The sequence below is a fragment of the Aedes aegypti genome, chromosome 3 (assembly GCF_002204515.2).
Source record: "Aedes aegypti strain LVP_AGWG chromosome 3, AaegL5.0 Primary Assembly, whole genome shotgun sequence".
NCBI classification, from domain to species: Eukaryota; Metazoa; Arthropoda; class Insecta; order Diptera; family Culicidae; genus Aedes; species Aedes aegypti.
In genome coordinates, this window is record NC_035109.1 from 348,683,289 (window position 1) to 348,708,924 (window position 25,636).

Below are 25,636 nucleotides of genomic sequence, written 5' to 3' on the forward strand. Positions count from 1 at the left end.
AGTGTGAATCGCGGGATTGGAACATGGGTCCTTAGTATCATCCTGAGATTTCAGTGTGGATCGTAGGACTTCAGTGTAGTTAATGGATTACCTTTGGGGATTTTGGAATTCACTGTGGATCCTAGGAATGCAGTGTGGATGTTGAGATACCAGTTTGAGTTTCCAGTGTGGATCCTTGGATCAAAGTATAGATTATGCTTTTCCAGTGCGGATTTTGGGATTCCAGTGAGAATTCTAGCATTCCAGTGACAATTGTTAAATGGGAACCCAAGGATTCCTGTGAGAATCCTGGGTTTTCAATAGCAATACTGTGGGAATCCTGTGGGAGTTATGTTGAAAAAATGTGCAGATGTTGTTGAAATACTGTGGAAATAGTGAGCAAAAGGTATGAAACTACATTGGGAATCTTACGGGAATTCTGGGATTCTTGTGAATGCCCTGTGGAAATCTTATGCAAATGATGAGAGGATCCCGTGTGAGTTAGGAGAAAACCTGAGAGAGTTATATGGCAAACAATAATTATTTCTTAGAGAATCCCGTAAAAATACTTTGGGAATCAAGGAAAAATCCAAAAAGAGTCATGTGAGAATTCTCATGGAACTTTGTGCGAAATCTTTAGTAATTCCAGAGCAGACAATCGTCAGATTCGTCACAGTGCGGTGACGAAATAAAAAAAGACATCGTCATCCAGTGTAATAACTCTGGCAGATCGTCGTCTCGTCATCGACGAAAGAATGACGACGAACTTCAACAAGCAATTTTTTTTCATTCCGCTTGCTACCCTTACTCACAAGAAGAAGGTGTTTACTGTACACATTCCGAAAAAATCATGCGATTTTACGTCTTTTGGATGCACATAAAAGAAGCGAGCCAAATGACGTGAATTTGTTTCACATTTTAAATACGGTGGTGTCTGATTCGAGAAATGTCAATCATAGCGGCATCGTTTTCATGTCCTCCATCATGTAAAATTACATTTTTCTTTCAATACATCTTTCAGAATTCATTTTTACGTCATTTCATCACTTACATCATGTGTCATTCAGTCATAATGTGAATTACGTCCGCAGTGATTTTCATTATTTTTAAGAGTGCATATTCGCTTGCTTCGCACCAACCAACGAATGTCATAGCATAATTGCTTGTATAGGCAAATGAACCCGCTCTCCTCATGATTCTACAATAGCTCTGATGGTAAGCTCGTGGAGTTGACGATTCAGAGATCGTTTGTTCGATTCCAGACGTTTTGCTGTTTTGTTTTATTAAAAAAAATGCTTAATCTGTCGAAGACACGATTCATATTTTTAGTCGGCTCAGTGCTCCCGAACGAAGATTCGCCCATAACGAAGGAATCGTATTTGTTCATCTAGACGCCGAGCCTATGTGACTGGATCTCTGCGGCAAATCGTCATCTGACTCTGGTTGAGTGTCAATGACGATGCTTCTTTTAGTTTCGTCACTGACTTTTTTCCATTTGACGGTCACGAATGTCTAGTAATTCTTTAGGAATTGTGTTAAAATACTGTGGTAATTATGAACCTTATAGGAATCCCGTGTGTTTTTTATGAGGATTCTGGGAAAATGCCTATGGGAAGAAATTCTGTGGAAATCCGTTGGATATTCTTCGATAATCTTGTTAGAATTCCTTAGTAAACGTCAAGTTGGTGTGGTAGCATGGTTAGCGTGCACGCATCGCTAACGTGCAAAAAATCGTAGATTTTGCATCATTGATACGAAAATTCTGAACCTTGATTAGGGATTATTCTTGGACTTTCTTTATAAAATCCTTGCGGTTTCAATTTTTTTTTTAAATTTTTTTTAAGAATTTCCTTGACATTTCCCTGAAGCTTGATAATTTTTTGGAAAAAAAATATTTGAAGACTTCCTTGGGAAATTTTCATAAAAAAATTGGAGGACTTGTTCTAAACAGACATGTTGCAGAAAGTCATATGGAAATCAATGAAAGAATCAACGGATAAGTTTCTGAAGAACTTGGAACTTCCAAGTTCTCCAGAAACTTATCAATCTTTGGAGGGATTCTTAATCCTTAGAAAAGATTGAATACATGAAGGTATTCTAAAATAAAATTCCTGGGAGAATGAATCACCAAATTATTCTTGTCAATTTTACTATTAAACGAATACTCTGGTGACTCCATTGTCATCTATTGTTCACACCAATTGATCAGTATTTAAGAACTGTATAACTTCTTTTAGAATTAAGACCGTTCACTTTTAACACAACTTTTTTTTCGGACAGCGCTACACAACTTTTGGATTTCACTTCCACGAGTGGAATGGATATTTTTCCGTGTCATTTGATAATGTTTTTTTTATAAAGCACTGTTCGATCAATAAACAAGATTGGAACTGAAGCGTTTGCTATAAATGAAAACATATTAGTAACTTCCGTTGAAATTTTGTTCTTGTACCAGCCAATTTACAATAACGTAAGCCGCATTGAATTATCGGAGATGATCATAAAATAAACAAGTATGAAATCATAAGAAACTCTTCTAGGTAATCATACGCATTGATCATTAGCTTCCGTAAAACAATCAAACGGATTACGATTTTTGTAACAATTCCATACGAAAATGTATGAATTACGAGAATCGATATTAATAATTAATAATTAGTAATTATTACTCATCATTCACAATAGATATTCATAAGCGTTCGTATGACAAACATGTATTATCGGCGCGGTAAAAAGAAGTTGAAATTTTCTCCGAAGTTGAAATTTTTTCAGTATGTATGGAAGTTACTTAGTTTCGAAAGTGGTGTATTCGATTCGCATCCGGATGCGCTCTAATGCGCCCTACTTCCGAGAAAGCGTATCTTGCATTGAAACCAAAAAAAAATCGACGGATTTCATTTTCTAATGGTTGACCGAACTTGCAATAACACTTGCTAAAATGAGTCGCATGCATTACATTTAATTTCTAATGCAATAAAGATATAAGAAACATCTTATGAGACCCACAAGAAAAATTTGAACGCAATTTTCGAGCGTTCATAGTATGAATGGGTATAACTGTATTAGATACTCCAATAAAGAATCGTTAATTGATATTTACGATTTATCTGTATTTCTTTAGGGCCTTCCTTCACAAGAATCGCTCTATGAATTTGGGAAAATAAAGAATTTATAAGATCTTTAATAATAACGATTAGAATTACTTGTGAAAATCGGACGTTTTGTGTTTCATAAGAATCCTTTGACAAAGAGATACCCAGCCTCAGTGTAGGAATTAGGACTACAGTGCTTTAAATGTATATGTCTTTTGTATATATTATGTATGTTACAATTGCGCAAATGAATAGTAGACATGGAACTTGTTGCGAAGCTACATGAAATATATATTTCGGCCTAGAATACCATTACAAATAGAAAACAGCGAGAATGAAACTCAAGTACGAAAGGATCCATTACTAGCAATGAAATCCTATTGCATTTTTTCATCCAATCTTTCTGATAACAAACTATAATAATTCTTACATAGATCAGTCACACAAACCGCGTGTTTGACTAAGTCAGCTTCCTCGGAAACTATTTCTTACCCCCTTCGTCGTTGCGAAGCCATGCCAACACATTCAAGCATCAACCGGCCGGCATTTTACTGCGAGCCTTAGCCATCTACAAGTTATTTATTGCATATAAGTATACTACATTGATACACACCACTGTCCATTTTCGCGAATCGCGAACCACTTCAAGTGACGATCCTCGGGTGCCATACCCCTGAAAGACGATCCACAGTGGAAGACGACGCACAAATGGAGTTAGAAATACGCATGTCTACGTGCGTATAAACACCTATCACTTTCGATGCCGAAGAAAGCGAAGACAAAATGCGCGCGCATTTTCAAACAATTTTGAACTCCCAACGGCCGTATGTTTGACTCGCGTCGATTGTTGGGCAAGGCAGTGACTTGCTCAATATGATTTAAGAGTCATGTTCGTACCTTCGCTGTGGTGAAGCGAGGAATTCAAATATGATTTTCTCTGTGCGTTGGATCTGTTCTCGCTTTGACGGACAGCACAATCGATTTTGTGAAAAGGGTGACCTAAAAATAAGACAAAACTGGCAATTATCAGCACTGGCTTCTCGCGTTCCGCCAAATCTAGGCTAAGTTCGACGAACTTGAAGAATTGCTAAATTGGATTTGAGTCGAAGATGAGGCTATATTTCGAATGTTGAGGGGTCATCAGTTTTCTTATTCGATACTTCGCCTACAACGACGAATTCCCCTAGCCCAAAATGCACTCTACTGCATGGAATATTGAATTGAGCAAGTTTCTCCCACATAAACAAGTTTTACGACTTTGCGGAGGGAGAAGGGAACCCACACAAGTCAGTAACAAACACCACCAAGGTTTAAAAGTTGAAAAGATTTAATCTCCCGCTTTGCTGCACACGTGCTTGTTTTCCCGTATAAGCGGCAAACTGTGTGCACTCAGTATATGTAATTCCAACTCGACCCTAGCGTGAAAGAAAAATAGTGTTGATCATGAATCAGTGACCCCATGGTGCCGTCGTCGTCATCGATCGTGTTCCCCTTTCAAACATTTTCACGAAACGAGGTGTTCCCTCGCTCGTCTTCCGCTCAGAATACTATACACAAGAGGGGAATACTAATGCATTGCTTATGATGTCATTCGCTGCCATTCTCCCGCCGATTCAGCAGCGATCAATGGATTTCTTTACACATAACGCGCGAATGTTTTCAGTTAGAAACGCTCTCGTGATGACTCGTCGTCGGTTGATGTGTGATGGCGAGGAGAACAAAAAAAAAATCGCACGACGATAGTTGTCTGCCAGTAGTGCTTGGACCGCAAAATGATTTGATCATGATAATATGCGGAGTCCGTGACATTATGCCTTGCTGTGAACTTGAAAAAATTAGCGTAGAAACAGTGCGATCAAATTTCATATATGTACGCATAACATAAATGAATTCGCTGTTGTTCTGATCCTACATATTTGGAACATAGAAATGTTTCAGGATTTTAAAAAATTCTTGATGTTTTTATGTCTTTCTCTCGTTAAGGCTAAGTAGCCCGTCATTCGTTTTTCAAAGTGATAAAACTCAGTCTTGATAGTTTATATTAACTTGAAAAAGTATCACTGTAGTAGGCGCTAATATGCATAAAGTATGCTGATACTTTTTTAGCTGTGTCAGTGCAAATCCAACTGATTTTCTTTAAATTCGAAATCGTGAGATGAATTAGCAACAATCATCAACGACGCGTACAAATTTCAATGATGGCCTTCTTCGCCTTAAGTCCCAACTGTGGCAGAACCTGCTTCTCAGCTATGCGTTCTCATGAGCACGTTAACAGTTATTAACTGAGAACTTTTTTGCCAATAGACCATTTTTGCATGTGTATATCGTGTGGCAGGTACGAAGATGTTCTATGCCCTGGGAAGTCGAGAAAATTTCTTTTACGGAAAGATCCTCGACCGGTGGGATTCGAACCCAGAACTCTCAAAAGCTTGTGGTCTGACTTCGATTTATCTTGAAATGTAAATTTTTGGCATCACTGCATCCAATTGACCGTTAGTAATTTGCATTTCTTCGGACCAGCTCTTCTGTTTATATTGTGGATGATTTGGCATTCTAAATTGGATGATGCGCACACCAGTTCATGCAAATTTCTTCGTTCGATCAGTCCAAGTCTGCTTTGGACGATAGAAATATTAACAGAATGGTCACATAGGGTATTTTATGTATTTTGAACAGAGCATCACGCGTATATGATGTGGCCACTTTCAATTGATAATGACACAATCAATGGCCAAAATATATACGCGTAACGGTCTGTTCAAAATACTTTGATCACCCTACACTACAGTCAAGATTCTCGAGAAGTAGATCTCCTCCCCAACAAATCTATATAAATAAAAATGGAGTGGTGTTTGTATGTCACGAAATGGCTTTAGAATGGATAGGCTGATTGACGTAAAATTTTCACAGTTGCACTTGACAAGGGATGCAACGTGATAGTGCTATGAACAAGTTTGGGAAAGTCCCCGTAATAATCAGAAAAACGAGAGAAGACTAATGTGTTATTTTGTATGAGGGATTTCGCGACGTTTAACAACAGCCTACTTGATGACAGGACGAAGTTTGTCGGGACCACTAGTACTTAATAAACTTAATATATAGTTATTTTTGACAATATTTAGACTTTAAGACGATGTTATCGAAGGTTTTTGTAAACATAAATAATATTTTTGAGCATGAAACATTTTGAAAATTCTGATAGATCTTCTAAAAAAATTTGTTGTGTGTTTTTCGCTAAGATCTAGTATTGTAGCACCACCGACAAGTTTAAAATCACTATAACAGCAAATGATGGTCTCCTTCACCTAATATGCGAAACATTTTTTATTAAAATTTAACCAGAATTGGCCAAGAAATGTTATTACATGTTTCCTAATTCCTTCAGAAAAGTCTCACAAATGACATTTGAGTTGTTAGCGGTGGTCAATCGATAAGATTCCCATCTTAAACGGTTGTTTGGTTCTCCAGACTTGTGCTGTTGAATTTTGAGGTTTGGATTGGGTTAATCCTCACCTCCATTACTTAAAAAAATATTCTCCGCAAATATATTGCCTAAATACGGATGCAATTTCAGAAGTTCTTCAGACATTTGTTCAGGAATAAATTCAGAGACTTTTGAAACTTCTCACGGAATTTCTCAATTCTTTAAAGTATAATGCCAATTTTTTTCATATTTGCTTTGGGTATCAATCCAGGATTGGTGGCTGGTCTCTTTTAGAGACTTGGTCACTATTTTAATGAAAGCATAAGCATTGATGACCGTACAATTCGCAGTGATTGACAGGAATAATCAAAATTGCACAGGGAATCAACAGAAGTAGCTTGGGAGTAGCATACCATCTTCAATGTACAATTTCGAGGACTCCAAACTTAGTAATATCAATAACGGTGACTGTCGCGTCCTTACGGTCATCGGGGAAGGGAAGGAATGTAAGTGTGACGTCCATTGCTACTAGAGACCGAGATCACCTTTTCATCTCCATGGTTTTCACAGGAAGAAGTTTTGTTAGTGGGAGGGATCAAAAGCTACATGCTCAGGATTCACCTTAATAAGTGATGCGATTCATGTAGCCTCGATTTATATAAGTTATCTACTGGTGCGTCGACAATTTTAAGCCTGATTCGCTGCTGACAAGTAATTTCTCGGCCTATCTTGATGCATGGGAAATTTCTGCAAGGAATCGATCAAGAAAGCGCTTTTTTCTGATCGCAGTACGCAGTTGAAAAGAAATGTCAGTTCAAACGGGAGTTGCTGTAGAAAATTTCTGCAAGGAATCGGCGAAAAATTTCTTTAGCTATTCCTGTTCAGCAGCAAATCAGGCTTTAATGTCGAAATGTTCAAAGGTTATTTTTGGTAATTGCGATAAATATATACAAGAATATGTACGAGTAGCTCATTTTTTTAAATAGGAATAAAGGCTTATGCCGACACTCACAGTGACGAACCATCGATAGTTTAAACAATTGTTTAACAATTAAATAAATGAAACATTGCCATGATACAGAATTGTATTTGCACAAGCATGAAACGAACTCACCAGTTGGTAATCCATCCTCAACTGAAGTCACAATTTCGGCATCAACACGCAAAAGCTGGGAACCAGAAAAAAACGCATTTCACGCGAAAAACGAATCCGCTTGCTTGGGCTTCACAAATTCCACTGCAAAGAGCAACTTTAACGGTGCGCGACTAAACTAAATTACATTGCGCAGCATCATTACGCTGATCCGTACCGGGCGCTGCAAATCGGGGTAGCAAAACGACAGCGCTGCTTTCGGGAAGCATCGGGAGAGCAAATTTAGTTGCGCGATAGTAGCGCTGCTATTCGATTTTAATTTAAGCATACAGTGGGAGTTCTGAGATTCTAGTGGGAATTTTGAAAATTTGATGCGCATAAAGTGGAAATTATGAAATTTTGGGAATTCGGGTAAAATTTCAAGGTTTTTTAAGAAGACTAGGAATCTGATGTGATTATTGGAAATCCGGGAGAAATTTTTGATATATTCGATTCCTCGAAAAGATTTATTTTTCAGGAACAAGAATTCTTGGTATTCCAACCGGAATCTTTGGGATTCCAACCAGATTTCAACTGGAATCCTCGGGATTCCGACTGGAATCCTCGGGATTCCGACTGGAATCCTCGGGATTCCAGTTGGAATCCTAAGGATTCGGGTTGGAATTCTCAGGATTCCGGTTGGAATTCTCAGGATTCCGGTTGGAATTTTTAGGATTCCGGTTGGAATCCTCAGGATTCCGGTTGGAATCCTCAGGATTCCGGTTGGAATCCTCAAGAATTCCAGTCGGAATCCCAAGGATTCCAGTTGGAATCCCAAGAATTCCAGTCGGAATCCTTGGGACTCTGACTGGAATTCCAAGAAAAGGATCAAGGATTCACGTCGGAATCCCAAGAATCCCGGTTGGAATCCTCAAGATTCCAGTTGGAATCCCAAGCATTCAAGTCGGAATCCCAAGGATTCCAGTCGGAATCCCGCACCACGATGTTATAGATATTCCAGTAGAGTTCCAAAAAAATTCCCAACCTGAAATAATCACCATTATTTTCACAACCCAATATGTTGACCCAAAAGGCAACGACCGGTACGGAAACGAGTTACTAAATATAGTAACGACCGGTGTGAGAATGAGTGACCAAACTAAAATGACAGCTCTGTGGGTGATCATTTTACTCACCGGAATAGTCGCCCCCGTTAAAGATGCTCTAAGCAAAAGCGGAACCGAAAAAAAACAAAAGAACACATTTCACTCCGGGGCCCAGATAGCCGTAGCGGTAAACGCGCAGCTATTCAGCATGACCATGCTGAGGGTTCGAGTCCCGCTGGTCGAGGATCTTTTCGGGTTGGAAATTTCTCGATTCCCAGGGCATAGAGTATCTTCGTACCTGCCACACGATATACCAGAGGCGTCGCGTCCACATGTGCAACATGTGCACTGCACAGGTAACAAATCGTTCCTACCTACAACCTACAATTTCTACAAATTATTGAAGTACGATTCTTTAATTCTCTCAATAAAATTTAGCCTTTTTCAATTATCTTTATCCCTGATCATCGCAATTTTCACCTTTCAAAATATTTCTTGTTATATTTTTGCTATTCAAATTAAATGCAAAAGCTGTTTGGTGCGGCGCGAGATCTGTGCCCTAATTTTCCCTACGCGCTCAGTGCGATGCATGCTACGCAACACTTTATTCCACGCTACACGTTGCTGCTGTGACGATGAAACCCAACGTGTGCACTCTCATCAGGAGACGCGTTGCCTTTCGTCGTACACACAATTCTGTATATGTGGTAGAATGTTTTTTGCTCTACAAATGCCAGTGTGTAAGTAGCCAAAGCGTCAACTCTGGCCGGTGCACAGTCTTGCCACATCAATCTGTGCGAGCGTGCGGTGGGGAGACAAGAGACAAATCAATCCACGAGAGAGATCCGTTTTGCTTGCTCTCTTTTTTCCTTCGCGCTTTCAACATCACCACGCTTGTGGTGTGGAGTACTGGCTTGATTTTGACGTAGGACTACGTCTTTGTTTTCTATATTGGGGTGCACTTTAAAAGTACGGAAAATGAGACATGTAACGAAATTAGGGGAGATTTTGAACGTTAATAACTCAGTTGTTTATGAACCAATTATTACGATTTTAGTATCATTCGATCAGAAATGTATCTACGCATGATTAGTAATATATCCGATAAGTGAATTTTGTTCTTTAACTATTGAAAATTTGATAAATGTTGACCCCTTTCTTATCCAACCAATCACGTTCGAGCACTTTTCGACGGTGTCGCTTCCCACTATAAAAGCAAACGGGTCCCTGCTTCTTCCCTCAGTCTTCTTTTTGCGGTCGGACTGTGAACACGGTCGGGCGAGTCATTCTCGCTTTGCTTTTGCACCCGCGTCACAGTCCAATTTGTGTCGTCGGAAGAGGAAGACGCAAGATTGATTTGTGGCGGCGATGACGATGGCTTGGGCGCTTCTCCGAGCGGCAAACTACTGCTGCTCGGAGAAGCGTCCAAGCCATCGTCATCGCCGCTGCAAATTCATCCGCGCTCCCAGATTTCGACTCGTGATCGGTGGTCCAGAAGCAAGCCCGTTAGGAACCAGAAACCAGAAGCCCCCAGAGTTGCTGATCCGAGGAGATGCTGCTAATCGAGCGTCGGACTGGTAAAATCGCTCAAGCTTTCAAGAGTGAGCATCGTTTCCTGATTTCGACTTGTGCCCGGGGATCCAATACCCGTTGCTGTTGTGCGCCATCCACGTCACGAACCATTCAGCTGGTTCGTCGTATAAGCAAATTCCCCGTTTGACCATGGCAATCAACTGATAACATCCCGTAGTGTTATTTATCTGTAACCGTATCGAGGCTAAGAAAGCCATCGGCCCTTGTCAGGGCCATAATATTTGTGGAAAAGAGTTGAAGGAATAATATTTCCAACCTTATTACATCTTATATTCCTCAATCAATCTCGCAGCTTCGTACAAAATTTAATTTGTTATGAATAATTGATGGCACGTCAATTTGAGACTATTCGTGGACGCTGCTGCAGTGCCGTCGGGGTGAGTGCTCAAAATTTCATAACGATTGTAAACTAGAGTGGAATTTCCGACAGTGTCTTTGATTTGCCATATTTTATGAGAACACTTCGATTACGAAAATGATCACATGTAACAAAATTGCGACATGTTTAGAATGCTTTTGAAAAGAAATTCCCATTGAACAATTTTCATAATTTTGGCACCATGGATCAGAAATTTACCTTCATATAAAAGAAAACTATTGATTATCAATAGCGAACTATTGAATATTTAGTAATTGTCAACCCTTTCATTCATGTTCGACCAATTTCTCACGCATTATCATTTTTCGCAATTATCAAGTAATTCTAAGTCCAACTCATTATTGGCACATATGCATTTCCCAGATTGGTCGATTAGAAAGAGAAGAGCACGAAGGGGAGGAGCATAATCTGCTAATCTAAGGGTATATAGCATGCTCCCTTCGTTGGATTCGGTTTCATTCCGTTTCGACTTCCGAGCTGGCACGAGCTCCTCCGATCCTGTGCAGCGACGTCCGCACCTGCTAACCTCCAAGCTGGGTATCCAGCGTCTGGTGGTCGGTGGTCAAGAAGCAAGCCCGTTAGGAGTTAAATTCCAGAAGCTGATCCGAAGAGAAAAGAGCAGCGAATCAAGCGTCGGACTTATGAAATCGCTCAAGATTTCAAGAGTGAGCATCGTTTCCAGATTTCGCCTTGTGCCCGGTAATCCACTACCCGTTGCTGTTGTGCGCCATCCACGGACCATGGCAATCAACTGATCAATCCCACAGTGCTATTTATCTGTGACCGCATCGAGGCTAAGAAAGCCATCGGCTCTTGTCAGGGCCATTAAATTTGTGGAAAAGAGTTGAAAGAATAATATTCCCGACCTTATTACATCTTATATTCCTCAATCAATCTCACAGTTTCGTACAAAATTTAATTTGTCATGAATAATTGATGGCACGACAATTTGAGACTATTCTTGGACGCCTTGCTGTGCCGTCGAGGTGAGTGCTCAACATTCCACAACGATTGTAAACTAGAGTGGCATTTCCATCAGTGTCTTTGATTTGCCATATTTTATGGGAGCATTTCGATTATGACAATTATCACATGTAACAAAATTGCGTCATATTTAGAATGGTTTTGAAGAGAAATTCTGATAGAACAATTTTCATCATTTTGGCACGCATTAATCAGAAATTCACCTTCATACTAAGGAAAACTATTGATTATCAATAGCTATCTATAGAATATTTAGTCAATGTCAAGCATTCCAACTATTCATGTTTGATCATCAATTTCTCACGCATTATCATTTTTCGCAATTTTCAAGTAATTCTAAGCCCAACACATTATTGGCACATACCCATTTTCCAGATTGGTCGACTAGAAAGAAAAGAGCACGAATGGGAGGAGCATCATCTGCTAATCTAAGGTTTTAAAGCATGCTTCCTTCGCCGGATCCGGTTTCATTCCATTTTCGCTTTCAAGCTGGTAAGAGCTCCTCCGATCCTGCTTAGCGAGGAGCACCTCGTAGTCAGAAACCTGCTGAGCTGTTGATCAGCATCTGGTTTATGATATTTCGGCTCGTGATAAACTCATCTGTGGTGCAGTCAAGAATCAAGCCCGTTAGGCATCATTACTACTATTATTAGACAACTCGAGCGTCCGGCTTGTGGTGTCGCTCAAGATTTCAAACTTAAGCTACGTTTTCAGATTTCGACTTCAGCCGTGTGATCTAATACCTGTTGCTGATGTGTGCCATCCACACCACGAAACATTCAACTGGTTCGTCTTATAAGCAGAGAACTTATACAAATTGCTACACTTGCGTTGGGTTTCTTCGTTTAACCATGGCAATCAACTGATAACATCCTGTAGTGCGATTCATCTATGACATCATCCGAGCTAACAAAGCCTTTGGCTCTTTTCAGTGCCACCAAATGTGTGTAAGAGAGTTAACAGAGTAATATTTCCGACTTTATTTATCACATTGCCAAGCAATGAACAATATTTCTCTCAAACCATAAGATCAACAAAGCGATGACTGAAGCTTTCATTATAATCCTCGAATAACTTCTTTCCAATGCTATCATATATTTCATAGGAGGTTACTAATATAATTTCAAAATGATCATACAACCTGAAGTGAAATTTCACATTTTCATAGATAAATATGATGAATTCATCAGATAAAGATAATGTATATTTGGGACATGATTAAACGTACACTTGATGGAAAACGTTATATGCATAAATATTCACGAAAGTATCGAGCACTGAAAACAATATGAAGTCAAAACGAGCAACAAGAACGACATCAAATTCAGTTAAATTAACCATCGTGGTCCTACGTCACCAGTTCGTACAACCCCATAGGGATGTACCCTTATAGTTTTTTGGACGGCTGACGGTTAGAAGTTTCGGTAAGTTTAAGACTCAGGGCCCGCGCGTTTTTTTTTTGTACAACCTCGCTTTCAGCATACAGTATTAGCGCGGTGGTACTTGTGATGGTCAATCAGAAGACAATCAGAAAATGAATTCAAAAGCGATCGTGCCCTCCGTACCGTCATCGTCAGTATAACGCTTGTGGTGTGGTTTAAAAGCGAGCAATTTTCTTGATGCGTGCACCAAGTACACGAAGCGAACGATCTTGTTTTAATTCTATGTAAAAATATGTGGGTTATGATCACTAACTCTATATTGCAATATTAGTTAGAATCCAGTGCTTTATAAATCGAAACTGATGACCCGCATAATTTGAATTATTTTCATATGCAATTTTACAATTTCCCCATAATGATGACTAATCGTTAAAATTGAAAAAGTGAAAAAATAAAACTAAACAACCCGATTAGCATCTGCAATCATAAATGTTTTTAAAAAACTGAAAGACTAGAAAAAAAAATTATATTTGAAAACGAAGGTTAGTAAAGATTGATTATACATTTTATTATCTTAGAAAAAAAATTGTTTGAATCCAAGGTGTACCTAATAATGACATATATAAAATGACACTAATGTTGTTTCCGTTTTTAGGAACTGGGTTGGTTATCAACACATAAATAAATCAACGTTGTAGTTCGGTCGAACTTGAATCGGGTTGGGGTTTTAACTGTGGTTCAGAACAGGTTGCGCCAGTTCCAACCTAGGTTCAAAAACGAATTCGACATAAATTAGAAGTGCACAGGTTGATAATTAGGCCACGCGACGCCTCTGCGATATACACATGCAAAAATGGTCAATCGACAAAGAAAGCTCTCAGTTAATAACTGTAAAAGTGCTCATAAGAACACTAATCTGAGAAGCAGGCTCTGTCCCAGTTGGGACGTAACGCCACAAAGAAGAAGAATACATTTCACTCCGGCGACGCGAAAAACTTGGTCACTATTTTAATGAAAGGTCTCAAAATCTTTTTTGAGCACAAAGGTTTCACGAGTCACTTTTTCCCTTTTGCTTCCTGATGTAAATTCTTGAAGCTCTGAGACTTCTACAAGACTATTCCATAGTTTCTACAGGATTGTCTTTGAAAACCTTGTTGAGAAGCTTTAGGAATTCTTCGCAGATTAGTCCAGGAATACATACTCCTCCAGGGATCCCTCCAGAAATTTATCTAAATATTTTTCTAAAAATTTGTCCAGAAAGTGGTTAGCTAATCTTAGCTTAAATAGATGCATCCAGAATTTGTTTCTTCAGCAGTCCAACGCTGATACCTCCAATAAATTTCACATAATTTCTAAACAAAAATCTCAGCGGTTTCCTTTAGAGATTCTTCAGGCACTTTCTTCTTCTTCTTTCTGGCGTTATGTCCCCACTGGGACAGAGCCTGCTTCTCAGCTTAGTGTTCTTATGAGCACTTCCACAGTTATTAACTGAGAGCTTACTATGCCAATGACCAATTTTGCATGTGTATATCGTGTGGCAGGTACGAAGATACTCTATGCCCTGGGAAGTCGAGAAAATTTCCAACCCGAAAAGATCCTCGACCGGTGGGATTCGAACCCACGACCCTCAGCTTGGTCATGCTGAATAGCTGCGCGTTTACCGCTACGGCTATATGGGCCCCGGGGGGCACTTTCTATTCCCGGAAAAGGCACAAAATTTGTCCTAGGGTTGAGGAAATTCGCTTAGGAACTATTCCAGAATTTCGCTAGAAAATATCTTGCAGCAGGCCTAGCCTGATATGAGATTATGGTACAGTTAAACCTCCATGAGTCGTTGTTCCATTACTCAATATCGACTCATGGAACCATATTAAAAATCAAATTTTATGGTTACTATGATGGTCCCCTCAAATGGCTTTCCATAGCATTGCTGTTCCATGACTCGATATTTCCATGAGTCGATGGTCCCTTCAATATCGACTCATGGAGGGTTGACTGTAGTACACTTTGCCTGTCAATTAAAAATAGAATTTTCATAAGTTAGCCAACCACCAGCCAAGCAAGTTTTAAAAATTATTAGCTCTTAATATAGCATCTTTTTTTCCTTGGTTACGATTTTTGGCCTTGGTTACGGCTGTAACAGCTGGGGACGAAAAAAGTTTGAAAGAAACTCGAAAACTTTTCACTCAAACGCCAATCAAGAAAATGACAGACGCAAATCCAAAGAACGCAATCCTGAAACAGATTGAGAACAAAGGAGCACGCAATGTCAACATTTTCTCTCGCAACCTGAAAATCCTGTAAAAAACAAGAAAGAACTCAAAATGGCCCAGAGAGAACATCAAGACGAGAAGCATCCACACAGTTCGCAACGTTGGAAGCAAGCGGAAGTTCATCCTGGTCAAGCTCAACGGCGTAGCAGTCAAGCTTCAGCACGACTCAGCGTCGAAAGATACTTGGATCTGCATCGGACAGCTACCTTCTCAACCGACAGATGAATCTGGCAACCTCAACCTTCTCGTCGAGTTCCAAGTCGAGATCACCAACAAGAATGTTACCAAAACCGGTCGCGTTTACATCTCGGATAGCGCAGAACTCAACGATCTTGGAATCGAAACTATGGATCCATCTACATCTCGCAGTCTGATATGAAATTATTGTAGTAGGCAGGGATTGAATCCTGAGAAAATTGAGAGAATCGCTCACGTATCGCTCTCTGTAACTATCATAACATGCTGCACATTATGAGAGACTGTTTATCGTATACTGCTACAACTTTGATCAGATTGGAGGGATAGTAGTGTATGATAAAACCCCTCTAAACATGCTCCAAGCCTGGGGGACACTATTGCTATTGGAAGTTCGTGGATTGTTTATCGTGCCAGTAAAGAAAAATACCTATCCCCAACGGTAAACAAGCGAGTAAAATGGGTTTTATCATTGCTCTCTCTTTGGGGCTCTCGCTCGCTGCTTCCATTTATCAGACTTGTTACACCTTGCGATACAATGACGATCGTGGACCGCAACAGATGGGATGTTTTTCTTTGCTTGCTTTGATCGTGCTTCATACTCAAATGAGAGCGAATTCTGCAAAGCCTGGTAGTAGGTTTTGCTTGTCAATTAGTTAGCCAACCACCAATCAAACAAGTTTCAATAAATAGCAGCTTGCACCAAATCACCGTCTTTTCCTTAATTATGACTTAAGGCCTTTGTTACGGGTATATCTGAAAGAATCTGCTGATAAATCTCTAGAGTAATTCTAAAAAAATATGCTTCGAGAAAATTCTGGTTGAAATTCTAATAAAACCTGAGCGAAAATTGTAGAGGCAATCTGAAGAAATCTAAGGAGCAATTTCTAAAAATATCCTTAGGCGGCGTCCATTTATTACGTAACGCTAAAATTGGAAAGCTCATATTTGACAACAACATGCATCGTATTGAATTGCTCCTTATTTCAAAGTTTCAGACAATTCAGACGAGAAATATCCCCCATGCTAAAGGGAATCATAAAAGTGTCCAAATAATTGTTTTTTCTTTCTGAATTACATTGAAATCCAGAGAAAATCATGGAAAACAGATAAAGTGATACAGGGTTTCCCAACCAGTGGTCCCTAGAATGCCGTGAAAGCTTCCCTGGGGTGCGCGAAACTATTATAAATAAGGGTACTTTTTCTTGATTTTTGAAAATTAAAATAACATTGCTCTTAGAGGTAACTTCTTTGAGAGATTTTTTGATGGGATTGAATAATTTCAAAATTCTTCACTGTTTCCGCTAAAACCATCGGCGGGATCTTCTCTTATTCAGTAGTATGGATGAGATTTTTGGCTGATGTCTGTAGAAGTAATCCTTGAAAGATTAATGTGTAAATTATTGGTGGATATCTGACAAGGTTTTTGAAAAAATCTTACAAAGTTTCGAACAAATTCTTCAAATGACAGTTTGTTTGCTCCTAAGAAGCCCATTCCCCCGCTTCGTAAAATAATCACAGCAGCTTGCAGAGGTGATGCTTGGTGGGTACTTAACTATCCCTGGAAAATTTCTTGGCGAGAAATTCGCGGAGGCCTTCCTTAGCCGAGTGGTTAGAGTCCGCGGCTACAAAACAAAGCCATGCTGAAGGTGCCTGGGTTCGATTCCCGATCGGTCCAGGATCTTTTCGTAATGGAAATTTCCTTGACTTCCCTGGCTCTATGGCTCTATACCATCGTACCTGCCACACAATATACGAATGCGAATATGGCAACTTTGGCAAAGAAAGCTCTCAGTTAATAACTGTGGAAGTGCTTATAAGAACACTAAGCTGAGAAGCCGGCTCTGTCCCAGTGAGGACGTTAATGCCAAGAAAAAGAAATTCGCGGATTTTAGTAAAACTTTGAGGAATACATACCGGAATAAATTTTTCAAATCTTGTGAAAATATTTTGGGATGGTTTTCAAAGAATTCAAAATTCATCGTACTTCTGGGATTGATGGCGGGAGTTTTTGTTGGAATCTTCTGAATTTATTGAATGTTGGCAAAATTCTTTTCAGATGTTTCTTGTCGTTAAGAGGTTAAGAGGTCCTTTGTGTACTCAGTTGGCATCAGTCATCATGGATAACTCTCAATTGATTATGGGATACTTGGAAGGCTTTCATAAGCTTACACTTTGAGCACATCCATTTCAGGGGTCCGTACGATGTTTGTACAACTTCAGGGGGGGTCGCAGCTCCAAAAAAGTTGGGAACCACTGGAGTAATACTTAGCGTAATGTAACGAGGAATATCCAAAGAAAATCTTGGAAATTATCTGGCCACTTTTTGGTATCTGTTTGTTTCCTGTTTAGGTATCTAAAGTTCCTATTTTTAGTCATTTAGTCGCTAACTGTCAACTGTTGTAAATATTCTTATAAGCACTAAGTTATTAACTGAAAGCTTTCTTTATCAAATAGACCATTTTTGCATATATAGGAGTGTGGAAAGCTCAAATATACTCTAGGCTCTAAGAAGTCGGAAAATTGTCAACATGAAAAGATCCTCGACCCAAAAACCTCAACATGGTCATCTGAATAGCTTCCAGGAATATTTGCAATATGTTCTCAGTCTGTCATCAAAGACCTAAATATCTTACAAGAAATCAGAATCATTCAATAGTGTAGACCACCACCTTCCCATACGAATCTTTACAATATAAACAGCAGACACATGAAATGGACGAATTCCAGATCATTCTCGATCATTTCATTCCATGTCGGCGATAAGTTTTTGTCATTTAATAATGTATGAACAACAAGCAGTTTAATGTCTTACGACGACAAAGACGCCTGGTTATGATGAAATCACGCACATTACAACCATATAAAACCGTCACCGAAGAGCAAATCCAATAGCTATAAAATTAAATCGATGATGTAAGCGACAATACCCAAACTTTCACATACCACACCGCGATGGTGCGATCTCCACTTCAAACAGATACCTACCTGGAAATATGCAAATGAGCGTTAGTCTGCGCCATGAATTTCAATACCGTACGCAATCACGCATCCCATTACAGTAATCTCTTCTCCATCTTCTTTCCTTCAGATTGGAGCGGAAGGCCAAGGAAGCCGCAGACTACGAACGCAATGCCCGCGCCCAGGAATCCCGCGCCAACGAACTGTCCGCCAAGTACAACACAGTCCTGTCCGAGCGCAAGAAGGCCCAGGATGAACTTAAGGAACTGGAAAAGGAAGTCGCTCGCCTGAAGAAGCAGGTCGAAACGCTCCGGAAGAACCTGGAAGAGGAAACGCTGGCCCGAGTTGATCTGGAGAATGCCGTCCAGAGTCTGCGCGAGGAGCTCACCTTCAAGGACCAAATCCACCAGCAGGAACTGACGGAAACCAAATCTCGCCGGCAGGTCGAAATCAGCGAAATCGATGGCATGCTCTCCGAGCAGTACGAAGCCAAATTGCAACAGACTCTGCAGGACCTGCGCGACCAGTACGATGGCCAGATGCGCGCCAATCGGGATGAGATCTCCGAGCTGTATGAAGTAAGCGTTTTCCCGAGTTCTATCCATACAATTTTACTAACTTTACTTCCCCTCGTTTCAGTCTCGTCTGCGTGATTTGGAACTGCAGCTGAACGCCGAACGTCAGCGCCACGCCGAAGAAAAGAGCAAGCTGCAGGATGAAATCGAGCGCCTCCGTAACCAGATTTCGCAGCAACTCCAAGAATATCAGGATCTCATGGACATCAAAATTTCCCTGGATATGGAAATTGCCGCCTACGACAAGTTGCTTTCCTCCGAGGAAGTTCGTCTCAACATTACCCCCGGAAGCCAGACCACCATCTTTCAGACGTCGTCCAGCAGCTCCAGCACGGCCCGTTCCGGAGCGATGCGTCGTACTCCTCAGCGTGCCGCGGCCAAACGCAAGCGTACCGTGCTGGAGGAATCGGACGAGCGCAGTGTGTCGGACTTCTCGGTCACTTCGTCCGCCAAGGGAGACATCGAGATCTTCGAAGTCGATCCGGAGGGCAAGTTCGTCAAGCTGCACAACAAGTCTGCTAAGGTATGATGATCTATTGCTCATTATTCGTGCAAAATGCTGAATGGTTTCTTATTGCAGGAAGTACAAATTGGAGGCTGGACGCTAGTCCGCAAGGTCGGCACCAACGAAACCGTGTTCAAGTTCCACCGAACCCTGAAGGTCGATGGCGGTTCCTTCGTGACGGTGTGGTCTTCGGATCTCGGACAGACGCACGAACCTCCGAGCACGATCGTGATGAAGGGTCAGAAGTGGTTCGCCGGCGATAACATGACCACTCAGCTGGTGAACGGCGAAGGAGAGGTACGTAACAGTCGGAGGAATGTCGTTTGCTTTTGGACTGTGGTGTTAATTGTTCTTTTATCTGTGCCCATTTTAGGAAGTAGCAGCGTCGGAACGTGTCAAGCGTATTGTTTCCACCGCCGCTTCACGCCATCGGGAGTACCTCGGTTCTTACAGCGGAGAAGAGCTGTATCACCAACAGGTAAGTGTTTTACTATACATGACTCAATGGGAGTCGAAAATATGAATTTCATTTCGGAAAGTGTGAACTTATCTCAGATATCCATTTGATACGGGGGTTACTGTATACGAAAATGGCCTCCGAATGTACGTGTATGAACTGTCTTCAAATATGCATGTGCATTTCTAGGGCCAACTGCTTTTTAATTAGGCTCTCTTTTTGTATTAAACTTTACACCATGGCTGGTGTCTTCTTTTTTCTTTGTACAGTGAACAAACTAATGTCGACTTCTTTGTTGAACCTAGGTTGGAACTGGCGAAACCCGTTTTGAATCGCAGTTTCAACCCCAACCCGATTCAAGTTCGACCGAACTACAATTTTCTTGACGTTGGTTGGTTTGTTTATGTATTAATCACCGACCCAGTTTCTAAAAACGAAAACGTCATTAGGCGGCATCCACAAATTAGGGGGAGGGGGGGAGTAGGCTAAAGCGTTACGACTCATACAAAAATTTGAAAATTTTCATACAAAAAGCGTTACGGAGGGGGGGGGGAGGCGGTCGAAAATTTCCAATTTTAGCGTTACGTAATAAATGGACGCCGCCTTAAGTGCATGGTTCGGCTGAACAATGGGACTTGTTGTCGGATTGGATCTGCTCTCAACTGCTGAATCGATTGATGTCCAACACGCAGTGAACTGGACTATCGAATTTCATACATTTTGCCTTATGAAAGGTGGAACGAATAGTGCATGAATTATATATCTCAACTAATAATTCATTCCAATAACCTAAAATTTATTAATTTTCATAAATTATTCCATATATAACTGTCTTGATCGAAATTATTAAATATCCAGACCGCATAACCAAAGTGAATAGGGGCGATCCATTAATTACGTAAGACAATTTTCGGGGTTTTTCAACCCCCCCTCCCCCCATGGTAAGATTTTTTGTATGAAAATTAAAAATAAATTGTATGGCGCATAAGAAATCTCAAACCCCCCCTCCCCCCATAAACCCTTACATAATTAATGGACAGCCCCATACCTAAAGTTTTCAGCATTTCTTACTCATTGGCATTGTTTTATATTTTTAGACGGTACTGTCATCTATGTCAATTAATTCAACACATAAAATCTTGAGTGGTTATAAAATATTTATAAAAAACTTATACCATACGTTAATACATCATAAAAGCATGTCTACAAGCTATTCTCAAATGAGTTATTGTTTTGTTTTGAGATAGTTATTATAACACTTTACAACTCAATTACAACTTCCTCTTCAGTGAATCATAAACAAACAAACGTCAAAACTTTAATTTATTGGTAAATAATGCAGCAATAATTACGAACGCAATGAGTAAAACGGCTCGAGTTTTATCAAATTAATTTGCATTTAGAACGCGGAAACACTAACTACGGCCATTCAATCGAATTTTAGGATGTGAAGTAAATAGTAATTTTGAGGTTCTAATTTGCCACTTTTTCGATTTTCCATTCAAAATCATCAACTTTGGTGGACTAGATCTCAGTTTTTTATGGACCGATTTGAATATGTTCACATTGTTGAATAACTTTTCAATTGAAAGTTCGAAAGTATATGTTTTATTGAAAGTTTTGACGGAAAATTATAAACAAATTATCTGAAAACATGAAAGCCTTACATAAAAACTGACTTTAGAAAACTTGTTTATCTCGTCTATTTCTACAACTATGCTAAAGATACTATAAAGCATTTCTTAATTTTTAAAGCAGTGGCAATTATGAAATGTATGCAGAAAAATCACTTTAGTCAAATCCTCATTACTTTCTTGAACTCACTCGAAAAATAAATGTTAAATTTCAAGTTGTGTTAGGAGAAGTGGAATAAATGTAGAAGAAACATTTGACAAAGCAAAATCGCCACTAAATTGGCCGCCACCTATCAAACCTTCAGATTTTTTCCAATAAAATGAGTAGGGTTCCCTCCACATTGTTACTTATCATTGAACAACTTGAGAATAAGGAACAAAAGATGTGGAAGGTTTAGAAATTTTGGTGGAATGTTGATTTAGGGTTTCCATTTCCGAGACTTCCTCAAGAGACCAAATTACCAACAGAGATCCTTGCAGGAGGGTCCATCCAAAATATCCCGGACCGACCGGCTACGCACTTTGTATATAAATTATTAAGGTGGGAAATCGTGATAATTTCTTCAGATCAAGTTTTTTCGGATCTATTTAGTGTGATTTTCAGTGGGTTGCATATTTGTCTGAAGGATACAAATTTCAAGATGGATGTGTTACAGTACTAAATTCGGTTTATCTTCTCTTACAAGTATTTATTATCACTAAATTCATGTTTTCTTACATTTCCTATTTTCATTCCAGGGGGAACCCAAGGGCGAGGAGAAATGTCGCATCATGTGAAACTAAGGCGTTAGTGCATGTGCCCCCATCCTAAATGAAAAATGAGGTAGTGTTGAATCCCGTAATACATAAACCTACACACGGTACGGACAGTCTCGTGTGACACTCTGTTGTATTACCCTGACCGTTAGGAGTAATACAAAGAAGCGAGCGTACGAGAGAGAGACTAGCGTGAACAAATAATAGATGTAGTAAGTAAGAATGGATGAGTCCAATTTACCAATCACTACTAAAATCATATGAACAAAATTCTTCACCACTGATGGTACTGATGATACTAACTATCGTATCTGGCAAGAAAAGCAGTTAACAAGATGAAACTAATCAATAATGCAAACTTGAAAATAACGGAAGCAGCACAACGACTACTATCCTACACTTATCAGAAAATGACGTACTTCGTCTAATTGAAAGTTAAAAACTCGATCACTTATAATAGCATTTTTAAATTTATACCTTGCAAAGCTGATGAAGCCTCTCAAATAAAAGAATCAATAACTAAAATGCCATAATTGTAAAGAACAAGAGGATGAAATTTCTTTTTTAAATTTTAACATATTGGTTCACCGAAATATTTGTTCATCATACATATGAAAGCAGAGCAACATCGAACTAATGCACCGATTCCAATCGGTGGCTTTATTGATGCTTTAATTTTAAGAAAGTAACCTTTTTCAGTGTTCTGTCCGTTCGTAGCTTATTTATGATTGTTTTCAGTGTTCCACAGTGAAAATCAAAACTCTGAAAGTCGCGAGTAACCTTGCAGTGCTGCGCGTTCGTTGCCTTTTGTAATCATCCTAATATACAGTGTACTACTAGCGTGAGGAAACAGAGAACTGCATTTTTGATTTTGCCGTTTTTTCTTTTTATTATTGTAAAGAAGATAGGTAAAAGAGATATATTTTTAAAAGATAAGAGTAGAACACGTTCAATCGTATAGCTTCCGATGAAAATGTCCCATCAATGTTATTCAAACAAACTCACAAATCCATTTAGTTTGTAAAAACGACTTAACCCCAAAACAAATGTCACGACTATCCCCTATCAGTAATTTACTTTCATTTATATTTGGTAGAATGGTTTTCTATTGATTTGAACAAGTAATACATCGATAAATTTATTTCTGTTGTACCGACATAAATACGAATTATTCAATCATTAAGCAGAGAATTTTAAATAAACACAAACATCCAAAAACACTGCTGTGTATAATCAGTCGATCCGAAATCATTGAAACGTCATCAATAAACATCATCTTGAAAGCGAATGTATATGTGATTCATGGTTTATGGACAAAAGGTCGAAAGACAAAACGTCGAAAGGACAAAAGGTCGAAGGGACAAAAGGTCGAAAATGTTTTGCTTGGTGGAAAATATTTTCTTCTTTGAAAAAAGATTTTCGACCTTTTGTCCCTTCTTTTTTGTTCTTCGACCTTTTGTCCTTTCGACCTTTTGTCTTTCGACCTTTTGTCTTTCGACTTTCTGTCCTTTCGACCTTTTGTCTTTCGACTTTCTGTCCTTTCGACCTTTTGTCTTTCGACCTTTTGTCACAGATTCGTGATTCATTACTGTTTCTTTAAATTTTATAAATAGTATGTACAAACAAATTTACATTACTGCGCAGCAGTCGGCCGCGTCCATTTTTTTCTAACGAGACTTTAGTTCTACCACAGACGTTCTACCCTACGGCAATTTGCTTCGAATGGCAATCATATTGTTGCATATAAAATGATGTTATACAGTCGACTCTCCACTTCTCGATGTTCTATATCTCGATATCTCTCCCTATGTCGATGATATCTTAGGTCCCTTCATTCTGCATACAATTTCTCTCTCCACATCTCGATAACCTCCTTATCTCGATATCTCCGTATCTCGATGTGTGCCTGTTTATTTTTCGTTCCCAATTTTCTCTCTGTATGTCGATATGATCATTACCAAAGGATACTAGACCAAATTTTTGGGGTTCAAAACAAATTAGGAACGCGCAATTACGTTTTTTTTTAATTATTTGGCTTTACATCAATTATCTTGATAAAGCCTCGCCAACAACATTTCGCCAATTCACTCGGTTCATGGCCGCTTCTCTCCATCCTCGACTGTGACCCACGCTCTCCAGGTCCTGGTGCACCTGGTCAATCCACCTAGCTCGCTGCGCCCCACGCCTTCTTGTTCCGATCGGATTCGTAGCGAACACCATCTTTACAGAGTTGTTGTCCGGCATTCTTACAACATGCCCTGCCCAGCGTATCCTTCCAGCTTTAGCTACCTTCACGATACTGGGTTCGCCGTAGAGTTGAGCGAGCTCGTGGTTCATCCTTCGCCGCCACACGTTGTTCTTCTGCACGCCGCCGAAGATCGTCCTTAGCACTCGGCGTTCGAAAAACCTCAAGAGCTTGCAAGTCTTCCTCAAGCATAGTCCACGCCTCATGCCCATAGAGGACTACCGCTCTTATGAGCGTTTTGTACATCGTACATTTGGTGCGAGGGTGAATCTTTCTTAACCGCAGTTTCTTCTGGAGCCCATAATAGGCACGACTTCCGCTGATGATGCGCCTTCGTATTTCCCGACTAACATTGTTGTCAGCTGTCAGCAAGGATCCGAGGAAGGTATCCCCGTCTATCGTAACACTGCTTCCTAGGCGGGCCCTGTCGCGCTCAGTTCCGCCAACCAGCATGTACTTTGTTTTCGACGCATTCACCATTAGCCCGACTCTTGTTGCTTCGCGTTTCAGGCGGGTGAACAAATCTGCCACCGTTTCAAATTTTCTTCCAATAATATCCATGCCGTCCGCGAAGCAAACATGTTGTCCGGATCTCGTGAAAATCGTGCCTCGACTGTTAAGTCCGGCTCTCCGCATGACACCTTCTAGCGCAATATTGAACAACAGGCATGAAAGCCCGTCGCCCTGTCGTAGTCCCCGCCGAAACTCGAACGAACTGGAGTGTTCGCCCGAGATCTTCACGCAGTTTTGCACACCGTCCATCGTTTTTTTTTTCTCTCTCGATTTGATGGCTCAGACCTTTTGATCCATAAAGCCAAGGGTTGTGAAGATAGTAGTGGTGTTGAAACTTTAATCGAATAGGTCGCCCGAAACTGAAGCCCCTCTGGTATTTTTACTGTTTCATACTCTTGACATAATTACATCCTTTATTTAATTTTTCTCAAACATACTTGTTGATCCTTTTCAGGTATTTCACTATTTGTATGTACTCCCCGGGATTATTATTGATTAATATATTTACTAT

At 39.9% G+C, this 25,636-nt stretch overlaps 1 protein-coding gene across 1 annotated transcript in view; it reads left to right on the forward strand.

The window, feature by feature from the left end:
- The window catches only part of LOC5578090 (lamin Dm0), a 39,897-nt gene extending 16,312 nt beyond the window's left edge, over window positions 1–23,585 (forward strand). Inside the window, 5 exon segments of the mRNA XM_021854382.1 lie at window positions 18,571–19,065; window positions 19,067–19,538; window positions 19,596–19,817; window positions 19,894–19,998; window positions 22,350–23,585. Coding sequence (XP_021710074.1) covers window positions 18,571–19,065; window positions 19,067–19,538; window positions 19,596–19,817; window positions 19,894–19,998; window positions 22,350–22,388 — 1,333 coding nt within the window. The 3' untranslated portion in view covers window positions 22,389–23,585.
- Window positions 23,586–25,636: the final 2,051 nt, after the last annotated feature.